At 36.2% G+C, this 21,809-nt stretch overlaps 1 protein-coding gene across 1 annotated transcript; it reads left to right on the top strand.

Annotated features, from left to right (window-relative positions):
• Positions 1–1,642: 1,642 nt before the first annotated feature.
• MS4A5 (membrane spanning 4-domains A5) lies at positions 1,643–21,225 on the top strand. The gene is made up of 5 exons (XM_081797407.1): positions 1,643–1,795; positions 5,492–5,620; positions 7,922–7,978; positions 8,956–9,108; positions 20,622–21,225. Exons 1-5 carry the CDS (start codon positions 1,643–1,645, stop codon positions 20,715–20,717), a joined length of 588 nt encoding a protein of 195 aa, XP_081653533.1. The 3' UTR covers positions 20,718–21,225.
• The last annotated feature ends 584 nt before the right edge of the window (positions 21,226–21,809 follow it).

Genomic DNA, 21,809 nt, shown 5'->3' with positions numbered 1-21,809 from the left:
TTAATTGCTATTATTTTTGTAATTATAATTTATTTAGCATCCACTACATACCAAATACTTAATAATTCACTCACAATAAGGTAAACTTATATTTTATACCTATAAGGTAACAATTTTTATTCTCATTTTTAGATAAAAGATATAATATTTTAATAAGTTGGTAAGTTAATATGAATATATAAATTAATGTATCACTTAGTCAAGACCACATACCTAGTACATAAAAGGGTTTGGCATTAATTCTAAGCTTCGATGCTCCAAGGATTGAGTCTTTCAGAACTGCCTCTCCAGAATTAGCTTGCATGAATTGAAGCATAATAAAAACTTCAAGTACTCTTTCTACCATTTGTCTGATGGCTATTAAAACATTGTTCTAGTCATCATGCTTAGGGAAAAAGAGAAAGAGAAAGAGGAACTGGAAAAGGTTCAGAGGAAAGCTAAAACATGAGTAAATAAGGATGAAATGGTATTATAAAGTATATTGGAATAGAGTTTGCTTAACTCAGAGAACACTAACCCAATAGCAAAGGATTTTCATAAGGGAAGATCACCATTAGGATTCTACGTTCATGAAAAACTGAATGCTGGAAGGTAAGGTTGGTCCTTTAATATGTTCTAACTGTCAAGTGGCTAGAGGCTGTCTCATCAGGATTTTTTAATTTAGGAAGACCTGATCTTATTAGGAAACACCAGAGAATGACAAGGTAGAGTGTGTAAATGGATACAAGTTCTTCTCCTCCCTTCATCCATGTCCTTGCAATATGACAGTATAGATCTTCCCGTGAAGGTATGGAGTGTTTCCTTATCCTCGAATATGGGTTGTCTCTGCAATTTGCGTAGGTCAATGAGAGATTAGCATACATGATTCAGCAGAAGTTTAAAAAACATTTGTGAGTTGGAGAAGAACCAAGAGCCTACCAACTGCCAGATATGTGACTGAGGCCATGCTAAATCATCTAGCTTTGGCCACTCCACCAACTGACCACAGATGCAGAGAAAACTTGGCACACAAGAGCGGAGCTTGACCAGACCGGGAGAACCACCCACATGACCCACAGAATTCTGAGCAAAATCAAATGCTGGTTGTTTGAAGCCACTAAGTTTTGAGGTGGTTTGTTCACAGCTAAAGTTAATAAAATCAGGTGGCAAAAACAAAAGTGATAGGCTAAACAGACACTATGTCTACTTCAAGAAGTGGATTATTAATTAATTCTGAGGGCCTGAGAGCTTTTGTCCCCTACCTCCAGAAGACGGAGAACTAGAATAAGTATTCGCAATACTCCTTTATTTGGGAACTAAAATGTCTTCACAGATCATCTAGCCCAGCCTGATCAATGTACATATATGGAATCTGAAACCAAGAGAGGGGATGTGACTTGCCCAAGGTCACAGTGAGTTCCTGACTGAACTAGGACTACTGGGCAGGTCCTCTGACCTCCAGTCCTGGGTATTTTACTCACTAACCTTGAGATCTCGACCAATCCTGAGATTCCATGACTCTGTGACTCTATGGTTCTATAATTCCAAGACAAAGCACAACAATGCCAGTACTCCAGACAGCCTTGGTACAGAAGAAGAACATGGTCTAGACTTAAGTACCATCAAGAACATTTTTTCATTTCAAAATATCAACTGCACCATCATGGATTCAAACACTGCACACAATCCTGTGTTTCTGGTATTTCCCCCAGATATCAATGTTCCTGACTTGCAGTCAGCAGACCTTACAGCCACAACCTATGATACAAGCGGCCCTTTTCCAAAATTACTTGCTACAAAAATGAAAATCTTAGGGGTAAGTCAGATTTGCCACAATGTATATTCTACTGAGGGTGTGTTACGGACGGTTTGTGCTCCCCACAATTCATAGTTGAAACCATAATTCCAGTGTAATGGTGTTTGGAGGTGGGGCTTTCGGGGAGTAATTACTTCATGATGGTAAAGCCCTCATGAATGGGATTAGTGCCCTTTTAAGAAGAGGTCAGAGAGGTAGCTAGCTCTCTTTCCACCATGTGAAGTTACAAAAGAGAAGTTGGCGGTCTGCAACCCAGAAGGGGTCTACACCAGAACACAACCATGCTGGCACCCTGATCTCAAACTTTCAGCCTACAGAATCATGAGAAATAAATTCCTGTTTTTTATAAGCCACCCAGTCTATGAACCATGGGCTTAATCAACCACCCCCAGCAGGATGTTACAGATTCTATAACTTTGCAATAGAAACTGAACTAAGATAGGGGGTGGGGGAGAAGAAGAGGGAAAGAAATGTCTGGTGGCACAATGTTTCAAGGTAGGAGCTAATTCCAACTTTTATTTCCATCCAGTTCAGGAAGTATATGTCACATTTCTAAACCAATTATGTAAAAGGTTCTATGGAGAGGAAGATATAAAATGAATAAGCCAAAATCCCTGGGCTCTTGAAGACTGCAGTTAAAGTAAAAATCTCCAAACTCACTACCTAGGAGTTTTTTCATAGTTAAGTTCAGAGAAAAGAAAGAGAAAATCAGGTAGACGTCAATAGATCAGATTTTATATCCTGGGTTACTGAGTTCGACAGTTTTACATTTTCCCAATCAAGACTCAGAATTCAGTTTCACAATATTGTATGGTATTTTTATATGTGGGGCTTTTGCAGAAAATCCCCTTAATACTGTAAATGCTCATCTCTCCACCCACTTATCCATTTCATGACTATTAATTATTTTTTATTTACCAATCTCCTTTCAGAAAATGTGATTCAGTATGTTTAAGGCTGTGATAGTGTCTATATCTTATAAAATATTTGTCATTTCAACCCCAAGACTTCCAGAGTGGAAAATAGAAAGAAATTGACTTTTTTCCCCCAGGAAAAAAAAACAAAGTAGAGAAAAATGGCCCACTGACATGCAGAAAAGGGCCATCAGTCTAAACTGCTTTAACATCTATTCAAATATAATGGTACTGAAACTTCTGCTAAAGCGTTCAAATTACTTTAACAAATATGGAATGAACTATGTGCAAAAAACTATGTTAGACACTATGGGGTTACAGAAATAAATACAACCTAGTTTCTCTCATTGAGGAGAGAATACACAATTTAGAAAGAAAAAATTAACAATATTAAATACCACGTTTCACAGTAGCATCTAATAAGAGCCATAAATGGTTGGGTGTGAGAGGCAGGGGAACCCAGAGAGGGAACAGTTACTTCTATCTAAAAGCAATGGGACAACATTATGGCAATTCTGGCATTTAGTCTGAACACTAAAGAAGTGATGGAATTTTAATAAGTAGATATGAAAGGGGAGGAGGAGAGCAGAATATTCTAGATAGAGAAAGCACCATGAACAAAGAACTCATGGTAGCATAGTTTGGGAATGACGAAAGAGCTGGGAGGAAGCACATTAGACCCGAAATATTTAAGGGGATTAAAAGACAAACAAAAAAAAAGAAATAAGAAAAATCAGGATCGATAAATACACTGCAGTACGTCCATACAAGGGAATGTTATTCAGTGCTCAAAATAAATAAACCATCATGCCATGAAGATACATGAAGGAAACTAAAATATGCATTTCTAAGTGAAAGAAGCCAGCCCGTAAAGACAACAAACTATATCATTCCAACTATGTGACATTCTGGAAAAGCCAAAAAATGGAGACAGAAAGATCAGTGGTTGCCAAGGGTTGGAGCAGAGAGGGAGGGATGAATAGGTGGAGGACAGAGGATATTTAGAGCAGGAAAACTATTCTGCACAATACTATAATCGTGGATACATGTCATTACACATTTGTCAAAACCCACAGAATGTACAACAGCAACAGCGAAGCCTAATGTAAACTATGGATTCTGGCTGCCAATGATGTGTCAGTGTCGGTTCAATTGTAACAAATATACCACATTGATACGGGATATTGATAGTGGGGGAAGCAATAGGGGAGGGAAACAGGAAATAGATGGGAACTTTGTACTTTTCACTCAATTTTGCTGTTAACCTAAAACTGCTTTTAAAAAATAAAGCCTAGGCACGCCTGAGTGGCTCATTTGGTTAAGCCTTGGCCTTCAGCTCAGGTCATGATCCCAGCGTCCTGGGATCCAGCCCCGCATCGTGCTCCCTGCTTAGTGGGGAGCCTGCTTCTCCCTCTCCCTCTGCAGCTCCCCCTGTTTGTGCTCTCTCTCTCTGTCAAATAAATAAATAAAATCTTTAAAAAATAAAAAATAAAAATAAAGCCTATTAATTTAAATAAAATGGTAAGTATGTACTGTAAATTTTGTTATAGATATTTTACCAACATTTTTTTAAAATGTGAAAAATAATATTTTGGGGAGAAAAGGAAACAAGCAGAAGGTAATTTGGAGACCTAATTGCCAAGAATCTTATACCCATCCCTACTTAGACTTTACAATATTGACAAGTAGTTTCCAATCTGTGAAATCAACAAATCACCTAAGGAGCTTTATAAAGTGTGTATACCAAGTCCCCAGGCCTTGTTCCAGAACTACCGAATATCAATTTTGAGGGAGTGGGGGGGGGGTTGAAATCTGTATTTTGTAAACACTTCTCTGAATTTGATGACCACCAGATTTGGGAGCTTTGTTTCAAACAAATTGAGAAGAGTAACCAGATTGGTTCTGTTTTGCGATCTTACTTCAGCACTGACAGAACACTAGAATAGAGAAAAAGGAAGCTGGTGCAGAAAAGCCAGTTAGAAAACAATTTTAATAGTTTAGATGAATGGATAGTGGCTATTGAGTTGAACTTACTCAAATGGACTTGGACTTGAGGAAAAGGATATCCTTCACAATTCACCTACTTAAAGGTCATAGTTGCTATGGGAGTGAAAGAAAGGACTCAGAGAAGGCAGATGGAGAGTAAGAGGGCAGAGAACAAACACTCACACATGGTACACCTTCCATTCTTTACGTCATTCTCACCAATCTTCCCTAGCAATCGTCAAACCACTGCTTTACTTTTTTTTCATTATTTGTTTTATTTTTAATTTTTTGAGGAATCTCCATACTGTTTTCCATAGTGATACATCCCTACCAACAGGGCACCACATCCTCACCAGCATCTGCTATCTTGTCTTTTTGATGTTAGCCATTTTAACAGATGCGAGGTCCTATCACTTTGTGGTTTTGATTTTCATTTCCCCGCTGCTTGGAGAGTTTGACATGGTCTAACCTGGAGATTCTATTCAGTAAGTATAGGATATAGGATATAGGGCCTGAGAGTCTGCATCTCTAATTCTCAGGCGATCCTAATGTTGCCAATCCATGGGCTACATTTTCCAGAGCACTGATTTAGATCATTTTACCTGTTACCAAATATCAGATAAAGGGATCAAGAAAACACCTGGGAGCATCATAAGGGGTTTCTACTATCCTTCCCCTATTTATAAAAGAAGGTAATCACCAAATCCTTTTAACCAAAAGAAGATCATGTATATTTTTGGAAAGGAAACCTACCATTTTGCTTTTTCCTTACCATGACTTTTTACTCTATTTATAGGCTATGCAGATCCTGTTTGGAGTGATGAACTTTTCTTTTGGAGTTGTTTTCCTTTTCACCCTTGAAAATCCATACCCACGGTTCCCCTTTATATTTGTTTCAGGATATCCATTCTGGAGCTCAGTTTTGGTGAGTATAGTCAATTGAGTTCAATTTGAAGCCATGACAACAGGGATACTAGGGAATTCTTAATTCCCTTAAAATGAGCTGCATTCAGTTGTAGGATATGCTTTGTAAAGATAAAATAAAAATCAACTTTATTGAAATTATTTCCCCATTAATTCATCAGAGTTGCTGACATTCCATCTTTGGGTCCTGAAGTTCCTTTGGGAATATGTCCTTGGGTCTTGATGTCATTTGTCCATTCATTCATTCAAAATGAGTTGCTATCCATTATAAGCCAGATACATAGTGGAAGGCAATGAGGATCGAAAGGTTAACAATACATGGACCCTCACTATGAAAGACAGTATGAAGTTTCCTCAAAAAATTAAAAATAAAATGACCATATATGATCTAGCAATTCCACTTCTGGGAATATATCCAAAGGAAATGAAAACCCTATGTCACAAATACATCTGCAGCTCCATGTCCATAGCATTAGTCACAGAAATCAAGACATGTAAACAACCTAAGTGTCCATCAACAGATGAATGGATGATAAAGAAGTGTGTATATATATATACAGGCCATAAAAAAACAAGGAAATCCTGCCACTTGCAACAACATGGTTAGACCATAAGGGCATTATGTTAAGTGAAATAAGTCAGACAGGGAAAGACAAATACTGCATGATCTCACTGATATTTAGAACTTCAAAAAATTCATAGATAAAGAGCTCAGATTTAAGGTTACCAGGGGCAGAGAGTGAGGAGAGAGATCCCGGGATGGAGGGTGGTGGTCAAAAGGTACAAGCTTCCAGTAATAAGATAAATAAGTACTAGGGATACAACGTATAACAGGATGATTTCAATTAACACTTGTATGATATACATGAAATTTTTTAAGAGAATCTCATCACAAAGAAAAATATTATTTTTCTCCTCTTTTTCTTTTTCCTTTTTTTTGGTGGGGGGTTGTATCTATATGAAATAATTGACGTGAAGTAAAATTATTATAATCATTTCACAATATATATAAGTCAAATCATTATGCACATGCCCTAAACTTATACAGTACTGTATGTTAATTACATCTCAATAAAACTGGGGGAAAAATAAACAAAAATAATAATACATGAGCCCTTCCTTCAAAGGGCTCTCAGTTTAGCAAGAAAGAAAACATGTAAAGAGGTCATTTCAAGGTAATGTGATAAATGATATCACAGTGCTTGTGTAAGGAGAGATGAAAGATCAGTTTACTCCTTAGAAAAGTAAAGAAACAGGGAAAGCTTCTTAGATGTACCTTTGAGCTACACAGAGGCATTTACATAATTACATTCAATAAACATTATTTTAGCACCTAGTTTAGTGCCAGAGAATGGATGGTGTGTGGGAATTCAGGAAAAACGCAGTTCTTGGTCTCAAGGTCTCTCAAATAGAGAGTCAGATCATCACCATATGGTGTCATGAGTGGTGACAGACATAGGAACTGCCTCTATAGGAAAGGTACCTACAAAAAGGAGGGGAAGACACCCAGAGACACTCCAGCTTGGCTGAGTTTTAAAGGATGGGTGGTTAATCAGGATGAGAGCACCTAGAGAGGAATGGTGGAAGGAATGGTAGAGAGTAGGGAATGGTTGGGCATAAGGGCTAGGGATATCTTGCTGCATGCCAAGGGAGAACCATGAACAAAAGGCTCAAGGTATGGGAGAACACTTTCTATCCTGTAAGAGTGAGGGTGAAGAGATGAGGCTGAAGAAATACAAGGCAGTGGGACTGGAAACTTAAAAATGCATGTGCTGTAGTCCGATTTGGAGTTTCTACTAGATGATGCTCCTACATATGACTCACCTCCATGAAAATTCTTGGGATTTTTTTTCAGAATTCCCAGCACATTAGCTGGCAGAACATGCTGGATTGCAAATGGGTATGAAGGATGTGTCTTATAAGAATGACAGAATCTGATTTTATTGGTTGTGAACTGATTTGACACCAGTGTGGCATGATATCAAAGCTCATTCCACAATAGCTATAAGAGGAAGGTAGATGAGAAAACTAAAGCCCAGTGAAGCTAAAAGAAAAAAAAAAAAAAACAAAAAACTCATGTTCAAATAGATAGTTAAGGCTAAAGCTAATTTCTAGTTCAGTATTTTGTCCACTACTCATTTGTGGACTACCTTATCAGGCATCTCACCCTGCTCACTGCTCTGAGGATCGTGTGAATTAGGAAGGAAGACATGTGAATGAAACACATAGAAGTCTATTCTCTGAGAACTCTTTAACATCAGTTAAGCAAGCCCATCACTAAAATATTTATTCTTTTTAATAGTTCATTAATTCTGGAGCCTTCCTAGTTGCATTGGAAAGAAAAACCACAGAAATTCTGGTGAGTTACATCTTACCATTCACTAAAAATTTATAACTTTGAAATAATGATTTTAACCTTGAAAGTGAATTTGGAAAATCATTAACCCACTATAATTCCACAAACTGTCAAGTACTGATACCAACCAATGTCACTGGTCTTTTGTCCATAGAATCATAAAACAGTAGTGCCAGAAGAGTTTTCTAGGTCATCCAGTTTCTTATTTTATATATGAAAACACTGAGGCATAGAATAAAAGCCAAGTTCCTAAACAAAATGGTAAAATGGGTCTCAGCATTCCAGTAACTCATTCATTCATTCTTTCTGTCATGCCAGACACTTTGAAAGGCACTAGTTTGACTCACAGGATAGGCACACTGTGAAGACAACCTAATTAAAAAATAAATAAATAAAATAAACCTTATAAGCAGAAGTTCAAAATAAGTAATACAGTGTTAATGAATGCAAAAGTCTAACTTACAGATAAATTATAAGTATAATATTTTTACTTTTCTCAAAGAATCAAAAATGTGAGATATTAATTAACAAGCCAATAAATTATTTCCAACACAGGACTTCTCCTGTAGGTTTGAAGTTTTAGGAAGGAATAAAAATTGCAAAGAAATACAATGTTTAGTTAAAAAGAGCCATAAAACAAAAATGCAAGTAGGTCATGACTTTTATCAGAGCATCAAAGTGCAGGGCAATGTGGCTATGCCTAAGTATCCCTTTTGTCCAGTGTGCACCCGTCCCCCCCAACTAAATGGGAGTTAACTTATTAGGTACAGACTGTGGGGGATAGAAGGGTTATTAAAAGTTCACTGGATTCCCTCATTCTCTAGCTGAGTGCCTGAAGCCCAAAGGGATGAAGTGTCTCATATATGATCACACAGCTGCTTTGTGGCATTGCAATGCTGTGACTAAAACTCTCCCTCCAGTCTCCCCCACCACTGCTTTTTGTCTGTAGACTCAGTGTTATGGTCTTTCATCTCTTTCAGGTGAAGTTAAGCCGAATAATGAATTCTCTTAGTGCCCTGGCAGCAACAGCTGGAATCATTCTCCTCACATTTGGTCTCATTCTAGATCAACACTTCTTTTGTGGCTATGCTGAAACAATTAGTCAGTGTCAGGCCATTGCTACCCTATTCATTGTAAGTATACTGCATTTTTATGGCTAGGAGTAATGGGTGTAATCATAAAGATTGATTAGCATCTAATCAGCAAAATCCAAATAATGTTGTGGACACATGTATTTTCTTTTATTTACAAACATTTATAGAAATCATAATATCTGATAGGTTACACCAGGCATTGTGGAATAGAAAATAAACACATTATAACCCCCAACTTGAGGAATTCACAGATGAGTAGAGAAGATAAAGCATATATACCAATGAGTATAATATAAAAGGTAGAGTGATATAGGAAGAAAAATGCAGGTATAGCAGTATGGTAGTGATTCATAGTCCCAGATATATATTAGAATCTTAAGTGGAATATTTTTATGGTTTTGGTTTTGGCTTTAATATTCAGACTGGACTTCTGATAAAATATGGTATATATTGAAAACAGGCATTTATTTCTGCTTTTTCCAAAATACCACTATTATTAGTTTAAGGGAATGGAAAAGATGTAAATCTACATGGAGAGAAAAATTAGTCAACAAGACCCGTCAAAATTTGTCAAGAAAGCTGGAAAGTAATCAGTCACCTAAGGAAAAGGGAGTCTTCATAGAAGTAAAATATCACAGTTGCAAGAGTAGATCTCTTTCCTCATCTTTTTCCTGTACTTAGAAGGAAAACATCTTGTCTTTCACCATTAAGTATGATGTCGGCTGAGGGTTTTTTAGATGGATTTGATCAAGCTGAAGAAGTTTCTTCTCTTCCTAGTTTGCTGAACATATTTACCATGTGTGTTGAATTTAGTGAAATGCTTTTTCTGTATCAACTGAGATGATCATGTGGTTTTTGTCCTTTATTCTATCGTTATGGTGCATTGCAGTGATTGACTTTTTTATCTTTTTTTATTATGTTATATTAATCACCATACAGTACATTATTAGTTTTTCTTAATTTTATTATGTTATGTTAATCACCATACATTACATCATTAGTTTTTGATGTAATGTTCCATGATTTATTGTTTGCATATAACACCCAGTGCTCCATGCAATATGTGCCCTCCTTAATACCCATCACTTTTTTATCTTAAATAAAAATAAATTTATCCTGGGATAAATCCCACTCAGTCATGCTGTATAATTCTTTTTAAATGTTGTTGGATTCAATTTTCTGATACTTTGTTAAAGATTTTTACATCTTTATTTATAAGGGATCTTGGCCTATACTCATCTTTTCTTGTGATGTCTTTGGTTTTTGTGTCTGGTTAATACTGGCATTATAGAATGAGTTGGAAAATACTGCTTCCATTTATACTTTTTGGTAAATTTTGAGAAAAATTATGTTGAATTTTCCATAAACATCTGGAAGACTTCACTGGTAAAGTCTCCTAGGTCTGGGCTTTTTTTTTTTTTTTTTTTTTGTGGGAAGTTTTCTTAAATTACCTGTTATCAGTTTATTTAGATTTCCTATTCCTTCTTGGATCAGTTTCAGGGGTTTGTCCCTTATTGTCAGCATGAGTGAATGAAGGAACATGACAATACTGATTTTCAAAAAAGGCTGTCTTGTTAGTGCTGTGTTAGTAGAGTTGTCTACCAATAATCTAGAACCTTGAATTAGCATAGAGGAGATAAAATAGCCAAGAGTATAAGCCCATCACCATCAATGGCATCAGTCATTTTGAGGGAGGGTAGTTTTGTTCCAGTCACCTTGAGTGGAAGCAGTCTAGTCCCTAATTCTGAGGAGCTTGGGCCACCTGTGTATTAGCTGTCCTATCTTTTAGACCATTTGCTTTTGTAAAGTTTCTGGAGGATTATAGCTTAACGTCTATAATAAGTGCAGTAGTGGTGGTGGTGGTGATTTTAGTAAGATCTTATCCAACAAGGCTCAAGTGTACTCTTTCCCTGATGATATTTCCAAAATAACCAGTCACCTGCCTAAGGTCACAAAGAATGATTAATTAGATGGCTGGCAAGGAAAAGTAGTCCACATCTGTTAGTGGAAAAAACTGACAAATTTATTATATAATCAGAGTTATCAGAATGAAAGTCAAATCATTCACTGAGATATAATACAGAATTAATTTCTGAGAATTTAGTCAATGATTACCAGGAAGTAAGAAGAAAATAGGGATAGTGAAGGCCTTGGAAAATCCACCCCTGCCTGCTGACTCAAGAAATCAGCAGCCTCCGACAGGTGGAATATGTGAAGAAGAGTCTCTCCTACAGCCAATTTCCTACATATAGATAAGACTAGAGAAGGTTCTTAAAAGATTTTAATGAGTAATCCAAGATAATTGGTCCTAGAAAGGATATTGGTCAAAGAGACATGTTACTTATTAGTGCTGGTGGCTGGCTAACAAGACATAACTCTTTCCCTAGGATTTATTCTTATAGATACACAAAAATATAGATAAGAGGCAGATAGACAGACAGGATGGTTAGTGGCAAAGCTTTGGCAGACCATCTTTTTCTTCACCCCTACCCCACCAAGGGAAAAGAAAACAAGAACAGATGTGAAGGGATAATGAAAAAGTCGTGGGAAACCTGACTCCCAGGACAAATAAAATAAACCCTACCCAATAAAGTGCTAGATCGCCTCATCAACATAGATGTGCAAACCCTGGACAGGGTTGCTCACAGACAGCCAGTGGAATAGCCACTAAGTGAGTCAAAGGACCAGAACCGTAATAGTGAGGGGTCTGACAAGACCTCTCTGGGGTCTCTGTGACTGTCTAGCACCTTCAAAGACCACCAGGAAAATCAATGACAGTTAAAAGCTGAATTTATTAAATTTGCTAATCAAGGGAGAGCATGGGTCTCAGACACAATAGGGGGAAACAGAAAAGGGCATTTATAGGATTTCATCAGCTGGAGGAGTCATAAGGTAATTTTAGGGGAGAGTAACAGTAGTCTGGAAAGGAACTGGTTAGATTTGCAAACTAGACCAGTTGTAGAGACAGCCACTGGTCTAATATTTGGAAAACATGAATTCACATGGAATTACCATTAAAACATCTCTCTGTGGCCCTATTTTGAACATAAAGCTCTGAGACATCTTATGTTAAAATCTTGAACTTAGATATTTGGTCTTGTATATCATGCTTTGATACTTTATCAATTTGCTGAGTCAAAGTACAGTTATTTTTCAAATCATGGTTTTGTTTCATTATCAATTCTCAGTAATCTTAACTAAAACAAAAACTAAAAACTATGAAAATTACCAAAAAGAAAAAGTAGAAGGAACTGGACTGATACCTAACTTCTCAAAAGCAACAATAAAAGCCAAAAGACTGAACAATATCTTCAGTATTCTGAAAAAAATAACTGTCAACCAATAACCTATCACTCACTACCCATTACTGTGATATACATACATACATACATACATAATGGAATATTACTCAACCATAAAAAAGAATGAAATCTTGTCATTTGCAATGACGTGGCGGAAGCTAGAGTGTGCTATGCTAAGTGAAATAAGTCAAAGAAAGACAAATACCATATGATTTCACTCATATGTGGAGTGTAAGAAACAAAACAGATGAACAAAGGGGGGGTAAATAAAGAGAGAGTCAATCTAGGAAAGAGACTCCTAACTATAGAGAAAAAACTGATGGTTGCTGGAAGGAGGTGGGCAGGGATGAGCTAGGTGTGTGATGGGCATTAAGGAGGGCACTTGTGATGAGCACTGGGTGTTATATGTAAGTGATGAATCACTGAATTCTACTACTGAAACCAATATTACACTATATGTTAACTAACTAGAATTTAAATAAAAACTTGAAACAGAAAAAGGAGAAGAAAAAAATCTTACAAGAATGAAGTGAAATGAAGAATTTTTAGAGATACAGAATAATTGAGCTTGCCTCCTGCAGACCAGAATTAAAGGAATAAAGAATGAACTCCAAATAGAAAGAAAACGGTAGCACAATGAGATGCAAGAAGGAATGAAGAACAAAGAATGTGATAAACGTGTGGACAAATACAAGTGAATACTGCTTGTGTAATGCAGTAATAATAATATATATTGAGATTAAAAATAAAGTATTTAAAATACCAGGCAGCATTAACATATAAGTAGAGAAGGGAGCAAATGGTGTTTTTGTTAGTTGTGTTTGCTAAGGACCTGAGTTTTCTCTGAGAAGAGCATGAAGGTTTGAAGAACTTTTAGACTTTGATATGTTTGAACACCTAATGGTATCATCAAAAGTAAAAAACTAGAACTAATAGATATATTTAGTCTATTATATCCAACAACAAAGAATACACAATTTTGTAACACATACCAACAAAAGATGACTATATATTGGTAAATATGACAATTCCAGATTAATACCAAAGGTTGAAGTAGGACCTAGTGTATGACCTATGCAATAAAACAATAAGCAATGATAAAAATAATTTTAACCTGTGTGGCTGGATATTAAGCAGTAGGTTTCAAAGTAATTATTGGATCAGGAAAGAAATCATAATATGAATCCAAAGATGTTCTGAAATGAAAGCTCAAAAACTTGAGGGCGAAGGTAAAGCAATACTTTTAAGGCAATTCATAGTTTGGAAATGTAGATACTATAAAATATGAAACTTTGAAAAATAATGGCCCAAATATTAATCTCAGGGATTAAAGGAGAGAAAATTAGTCCAAAGAAAGAAGAAGAAAGGAATTAATATATAATGACAAGAGAAGAAATTAGTGAAAACAAAACAAAACAAAAATCATGCACACATCAGAAAGGATCAAACAGCCAATGATTGGTTTACTGAAAATACTAGTAAAGTATACAGATCCTTTTTTTCTGGTTATGACAGAGTAATTTATATCAGAGCATCTCTCTAGTGAAAACCATTTTTATTAAGAGCTTATTAAAATAACAAAAAACTTCCAAATGTTTGAATATACATGAAAGAAACCATGGCAGCCAGGATTTAAAGTACAAGGATCCTGTGAGATTTGTACACGTTGAATGAACTAAACCCAAAATTCTCCATCACTTTTCTCCACAAGTTATTTGCTGACACCTAAGATGTGTAGGATGCAAAGCTCAGGAGCCAAGTTGATAAGAAGCTAAGAGGCTAAAAGGCCAAGAAGAGATTTCAGCAGTCATGCAGTACGCAGACACACACACATTGTTCAGAGTCCACCAAGAGGAGTAGTGGAGTCTGGTAAACACTCCAAAATTTCACTTCTGAAGAAAGACTACACCCTAGAATTAAGGACAAAGGAAACAGACCAGCCTCACAAAACTGAAATTCGTCCTTGAATTATTTTGATCATGGTAACCTTCTCCTAATCTGTCTGATGGAAGAAAATTAATTCATCCCTAGAGGAAGATAACATAATTTAGAATTTCTACCATTTTTTGCATACTACATTTGTTATTAAGTGTAAAACAAAACAAAACAAATTAGTCATACCAGAAGATAGGACTGAACATCTAAAAAATAAAAACAAAATAATCAGGGCATCTGGGTAGCTCAGTTGGTTAAGTGTCTGACTCTTGATTTTGGCTCAAGTCATGATCTCAGGATCCTGGGATCGAGGCCCAGGTCAGGCTCTGTGCTCAGTGGGGAGTCTGCTTTAGGATTCTCTCTCTCCCTCTCTCTCAGCCCTTTCCCCCACTCTCTCTCACTGAGATAAATAAATAAATCTTTAAAAAAAAATAATCAATGATTGAAACCACCTCAGTGGTTACACAGATGGTAGGGTCATCAGATACAAACTTGACAGTAAACATGGCTGTTATATCCAAGAGAGAAGAGAATGAGTTGGAGAATATTATGGGACACTGAAACCCATTAGAAAGAAGTCATTGGAATTTATAGAACCGCAACCAAGCACTCAGTAGATGGGGCGAACAGCATATTAGACACTTCAGAAGGGCACAGGAAGAGAATCAGTATAAAATATGAAGACTAATGCCCAAAGAGAAGAAAGTGATATAAAATATTAGAAAGAACAAACATAAGGGACATATGGAGCAGAACAGAAAAAAAGGTGCCCTATATACAACTGAAGAACCACAAGAGAGAAAATGAAAATGCAGCACAGAACGATGCTCACAGAGAGAATGGCTGATGATTTTGTAAAGGAATCAAAGAAACCACAAACAGGAAAATACAAGGAAAAGTACATAAAGCACATGATACTTAAATTTCTGAGGGAAAATAATGTATAAAGAGCAAAACCTAAAAAGAAGCTGGGGGTGGGGGCAGAGGTGAATACATTACATTCAAAGGAACAAAGGTAAACTTCCAACTGACTTTTCATTTGGAGGCCTGAGAGAGGCCAGAAAACACTGGAATGACATTTTAAACTGCCGAAATAAAATACTGCTAATCCAGAATTCAGTGTTCAGTGAAAATATTCTTTAAAAGTTAAGTTGAAGTAAAGATATCAGACTAACAAACCTGAAAACAATTGGTATTGGCAAATTAGTCCTGAACACAGTAATTACTAGTAAGAATACTGAATCAGTAATCAAAAACCTCCCAAAAGAGGAAAGTCCAGACCAGATGGCTTCACTGGTGAATTCTACCAGAAATTTAAAGAAGAATTAACACCAATCCTTAAGCTCTTCAAAAAAATAGAAAAGAAGGATCCAAATTCATTTTACAAGCCCAGGATTACCCACACCAAAACCAGACAACTACGCTACAAGAAAAGAAATTTCAAGCCAATATCCCTGATGAACATATATGCAAAAATCCTCAATACATTGTTAGCAAACTGAATTCAATAGTATATTAAAAGTCTCCTACACTATTATCAAGTGGTATTTATTCCAGGGATGCAAGGATGGTTCAACATACACAAATCAATAAATGTGATATACCACATTAACACAATGAAGGATGAAAATCATATGACCATCTCAATCGATGCAGAAAAAGAATCTAACAAAATTCAACGTGAAAAAATTTAAATTCTCAACACACTGAGATAAAGGAGCACACCTCAACATAATAAAGGCCATATATGACAAGCCCAGAGCTAACATGATACTAAACAGGGAAAAGCCAAAACTTTTCCTCTAAAATCAGGAACAAGACAAAGATGCCTACTCTCGTAATTTCTATTCAACAAAGTACAAGAAGTCCTGGCCAGAGCAACTGGGGGAAGAAAGAAAGAAAAATAGAAGGGAAGGGAAGAGAAGAGAACAAAGAAAAAGCATCAAAATCAGAAAGGCAGAAGTAAAAGTATCTGTCTGCAGAGGGCATATACCTAGAAAACCCTAAAGACTCCACCAAAATCTATTAGAATAAAATAAATTCAATAAGATTGCAGGATACAAAAACCAATATACAAAAATCAGTTTCAGTTGCATTTCTATACACTAATAACGAGCTATGAGAAAGAAATTACGAAAACAATCACATCAAAAAAGATAACCTATTTAGGAATAAATTTAATCAAGGATGTGAAAGATCTGTACACTGAAAACTTTAAGACATTGACGAAAGAAATTGAAGACACAAATAAATGGGAAGATATCCCCTGTTCATGGATTGGAAGAATTAATATTGTTAAAATGTCCATACTACTACCCAAAGCAGTATACAGATTTAATGCAATCCCCATCAAAACACCAATGGCATTTTTCTTAGAAATAGAAAATAGTCCTAAAATTTTATGGAACCACAAAAGACCCCAAATAGCAACAGCCATCTTGAGAAAGAAAGAAAAACAAAGCTGAAGCCATCACATTTCCTGATTTCAAACTATACTACAAAGCTAGAGTTATCAAAACAGCATGGTATGAGTATACAAATAGACACACAGATCGGTGGAATGAATAGAGAGCCCAGAAATAAGCCCATGCACATATGGTCAATTAATTTACAACAAAGGAGCCAAGAATATATGACAGGGAAAGGACAGTCTCTTCAATAAATGGTATTAGGAAAATTAAACAGCCACACACAAAGAAATGAAAGTAGACTACTATCTTACACCATACACAAAAATCAATTCAAAACAGATTAAGGACTTGAATGTAAGACCTAAAACCATAAAACTCCTAGAAGAAAACACAGGTAGTAAACTACTTGATATCCATCCTGGCAATGATTTTTTGGATTTGACACCCAAAGCAAAAGCAACAAAAGCAAAATAAACAAGTGGGGCTACATCAAACTAAAAAGCTTCTGCACAACAAAGGAAACCACCAATAAAATGAAAATGCAGCCTATGGGATAGGAAAAAAATGTACAAATCACATATCTAATAAGCAAAATATATAAAGAATTTGTACAACTCAATAGCAAAAAAATAAAAATAAAAAATGGGCAGAGGATCTGAAGAGACATTTTTCTAAAGAAGACATAACAGATGGCTAACAGGTACACGAAAAGACGTTCAGTATCATGAGCCATCAGGAAAACGCAAATCACAACCACAGTGAAATATCACTTCACATCTGTTAGAAGGTTATTATCAAAAAGACAAGAAATAACAAGTGTTGGTGAGGTTGTGGAGGAAATGGAACCCTTGTGCACTAATGGTAGGAATGCAAATGCACTTGCACAACCACTATGGAAAACAACATGGAGGGTCCTCAGAAGTCAAAACTACTATACAATCCAGCAATTCTACTTCTGAGTATTTATCAGAAAGCAAACACTAACTCAAAAAGATATGAACATTTTCATGTTCATTGCAGCCACATTCACAATAGCCAAAACATGGAAACAAGCTAAGCATCCACCAATGGATGTATATGTGGTACATTCACAATGGAATATTATTCAGTGCCAAGAAAGAAGGAAATCCTACCATTTGCAACAAAGTGAAAGGACTTTGAAGATATTATGCTAAATGAGATCTCCATCTGACTAGATGGAGGAAAACAAATACTGTACAATATCACTTACATGTGGAATCTTAAAAAAGCCACATTCATAAAAACAGAGTGGAACGGTGGTTACCAGGGGCTGCGGGGCAGAGAATTTGGACTGATGTTTGCCAAAGAGTACAAACTTTCAATTAGAAGATGAAAAAGTTCTGGAGATCTAATGCACAGCATTGTGCTTATTGTTAGCAATACTGTATTATATACTTCGATGTTGCAAAGAGATTAGATCTTAAATTGTTCCCATTACAAAAAGTGAAATGATAATTATGTGACATGAGAGAGGTGTTATCTAATGCCACAATGGTAATCATATTGCAACATATAAATGCTTCAAATCAACACACTGCACGCCTTGTGCAAACAATGCACACACACAATGTTATATGTCAATTACATCTCAAGTTAAAAAAAAAAAAAGGCAAGGCACAGAATGGGAGATAATCTCCTCAATGCATATATCTGACTAAAGACCCATATCCAGAATATATTAAGCACACCTGAATATTAATAATAAAAAGACCAAAAAAAAATGAGTAGGACTTGAACAAGTACTTCACAGTAAAAGATCTGCCAACAGCCAGTAAGCATGTAAAAATGTGCTCAACATTATTAGTTACCAGAGGAATGCAAATTCAAAATCACAATGTTTGTATGCACAGCAGAATGACTTTAATGAAAAGGACTGGCAAAAGAAAATGTTGGCAGGAATGTAAAGCACATGGAATTCTTACACATTTTTGGTGGGAATGTAAAATGGCTCAGCCACATTGGAAAACTATTTGGTAGTTTTTATCAAAATTAACAAGGCCTATTTTATGTCTTAGCAATATATACAAGAATGTTCACAGAAAACCTATTCATAACAGTTAAAAACTAGAAACAATCCAAATGTCTATCAACAACAGAGTGGCTAGAGAAACTGGTTATTCAAACAACAGAAAACTACTTAGCAACAAGAAAGAAAACAGACTACTGATACATGCAACAGCATGGATGAATCTCAGTCCATTATACTGAACAAACAAATTCAGATACAAAAATGAACAGGCAAAGTTATTAAATGGTGTTAGTAATCAGAACAGTGGTTGCCTCTGGCTGGGGTAGGGGGGATTGACTGGGAAGGGACACAAGTGAACTTACTGGGGTGATACATGTTGATCTGGAAATCAAAAAAGGGTAAAATACATATATACTTAAATATAAAATCTGGCATGGTAAAAGAAGTGGAAAATATTTTTAAAGCAGATAACAGCAGTTTCAATGCTTTTACATACAAAGAATGAATATAACTAACAAAAAGTCAAGAACACAATTTAAAAAATGGACAAGATTATGAGGAGGGAAGTTACAAAAATGCAAATGTGGTGGCCAAATATACTCAGAGTGATGTTCGAATTCACTAGTAGTCAGGGAAATGCCAATTAAATTAATAGTGGACTAAGATACATTTATTAGATTGGCAAAAATAAAAGTTATAAAAATTATCACAGGTAGGGAAATGGTGGAAAGGATGTTCCTGTGTATTGGTGGCAGAAATCTGAAATGTTACTACCATTTCAGAAAGGAAGGAGGCATTTATTTACATGAAAGATATCCAGGTAGCTATCTCCATAGCAATTAAACACCTACATATAAGGGCATGTGTACAAGAATGCTTATTGGCAGCATTATTCAGAGCATTAAGAATGAACAAACATGGGGTGCCTGGGTGGCTCAGTCATTAAGCGTCTGCCTTCGGCTCAGGTCATGATCCCAGGGTCCTGGGATGGAGCCCTGCATGGGGCTCCTTCTGGGCGGAAAGCTGCTTCTCCCTCTCCCACTCTCCCTGCTTGTGTTCCTGCTCTCACTATCTCTCTCTCTGTCAAATAAATAAATAAAATCTAAAAAAAAAAAAAGAATGAATAAACACAACAGAAGAGGAGGAAAAGTAAATAAATTATTTCCTGTCACTAAAGAATAAATGAATTATGGCAACTCTACCATGAGATATTATTATGTGGCCATTAAAAACCATGTGACTCTAAAATAAACAATATTTTAACCTATACTCAAAACATGTAGAAAGATACAGTTGCAGAACAGAATGTTAACCATATGACCTTCACAAACTTTCACCGGCAAAACACTTGTATGTCCAGCCTCTGGGTTCCTAACAAGGTGTGTATCCTATTCATGCTCTCTGTTGCCAAGCTACAAAGCATTTGAAAATGGTCTCTAGCAGTGATAAAAAGAACAGAAGATGGTACTATTCGCCTATGCTTCTTTTCTGTGTGTGTTTTTCTCCACGTTCCTCTTTTGTCTGTGCCTTTAGGGTTTTTACCCTCTTTTTCTTTCCTTTTCTATTTCCGCTTCTATTTTTTTTTTCTATTTCTTAACCTTTCTTTCTCCTTCAACAGACCACTTTTTCACATTATTTCTTTGTATTGTATATATTTATGAAATGGAACATTTCTGCATATGATATAGAATGTGGATTGTTTTGTATGACTTTCTCTAAGAAAATAATGTGCTGTCCTGTGCTGAAACAACTGTATGCTCTCGTGATCCTCCACTATTTTACTTCCTAAGCATCCAATACACTTGAGACATGTGGAAGAGATTTTCTTAAATGGGCATTGCTACCTCACTGTTATCAGAAAAACCATTATTGTGCTAATACCGTGATTCTTTTTTTCTTCTTCTTCTGTTACAGGGAATTTTGATTATGTTGATGGCCTTCAGCATTATTGAATTATTCATCTCTCTGTCTTTCTCAGTTATGAGGAGACCCTTTTATTGTTGTGACTAATGGTGCTGAATATCACCGTGGGAATAAAGACATGTTATAATATCATCAAGAAGTGAATTATGTTTGTGAGAAAAAGCCAGAAGGAACTTAGAATCTTAAGACTGGCAACTGTCAGAAGCAAAGGGAAGTGACTTAAGAGAGTGGGGTCTGGGAACACTTTTGGCTGATAAAACACATCCTGCCTCTTTGCAATGCCATCTCTTCCTCTCCCCAAATCACATGGTCATCTTGGTGCCACTCCTCTGTTAGTCATGCATGCACTGAACCGAAGGACAGCAATGCAGTGTTGCCACCGTACAAACAGAGAAATGAACCAAAGCGCACGGTGTGGAGTGACCAGGTCTATCATATCTCCTGCTGATTTCTCTAAGAGATTCTACCTAGTGGCTCCATGGTTGTGTGGAAAAATGAGTTGGTTGGAAGAATGGCTTGGCCCACAGATTTTGCATTGATACTGCAAGATCATCAATGCGAGCCACTCATAACAACTAGAATAGTAACACGGAGGATATATGTTGGTTGAAAGCCACTATAACGTTCCAAGAACCATGCTAAGTGTTTTTTGTGTATTACTCATTTAACCTCACAAAAAGTCTAAGAGGTGAATTTTGTTATTATACACGGTTCATGGACAAGGAAACTGAACGCTAGAGAAGGTGAGCAGAGTGTCCCAGGTGACAAAGCATGGTAGCAACAGGCAGTCTGGCTCCAGAGCCCAGGGTCTTAATCCCTACACCAACATACCAACGTCTCTTAGATTCTTGGTCTCAGAACCCCTCTACACTCTGAAAAAATTATTGAAGACTCATTACACATCAATAAAAGTAACCTTTTATTAACATAACTGTTATTTTCCAAAATTAAAAAAAATGAGTGTGAAGAGTGGCACTGATACATAGTTTTACAAATCTCCTTTTTTAGCTTACTTAACATTCTTTTATCTTATTTTTAGCTATTTTTAGTTATAGTTTATTTACAAACAAAGGCACACACTTAATGTATATGTACTCTCCTGATGCCAACACCATAACCGAGGTACTAAACATTCAGCTCCAAAATTTTCTTGTGCTCTTTTGTGGGGTTTTGTTTCTT

The sequence above is a fragment of the Leptonychotes weddellii genome, chromosome 11 (assembly GCF_054177405.1).
Source record: "Leptonychotes weddellii isolate Sample4059 chromosome 11, ASM5417740v2, whole genome shotgun sequence".
Lineage (NCBI taxonomy): Eukaryota > Metazoa > Chordata > Mammalia > Carnivora > Phocidae > Leptonychotes > Leptonychotes weddellii.
The sequence above is the reverse complement of the archived record's forward strand: the minus strand, read 5'-3'. Positions and strand labels throughout refer to the sequence as shown.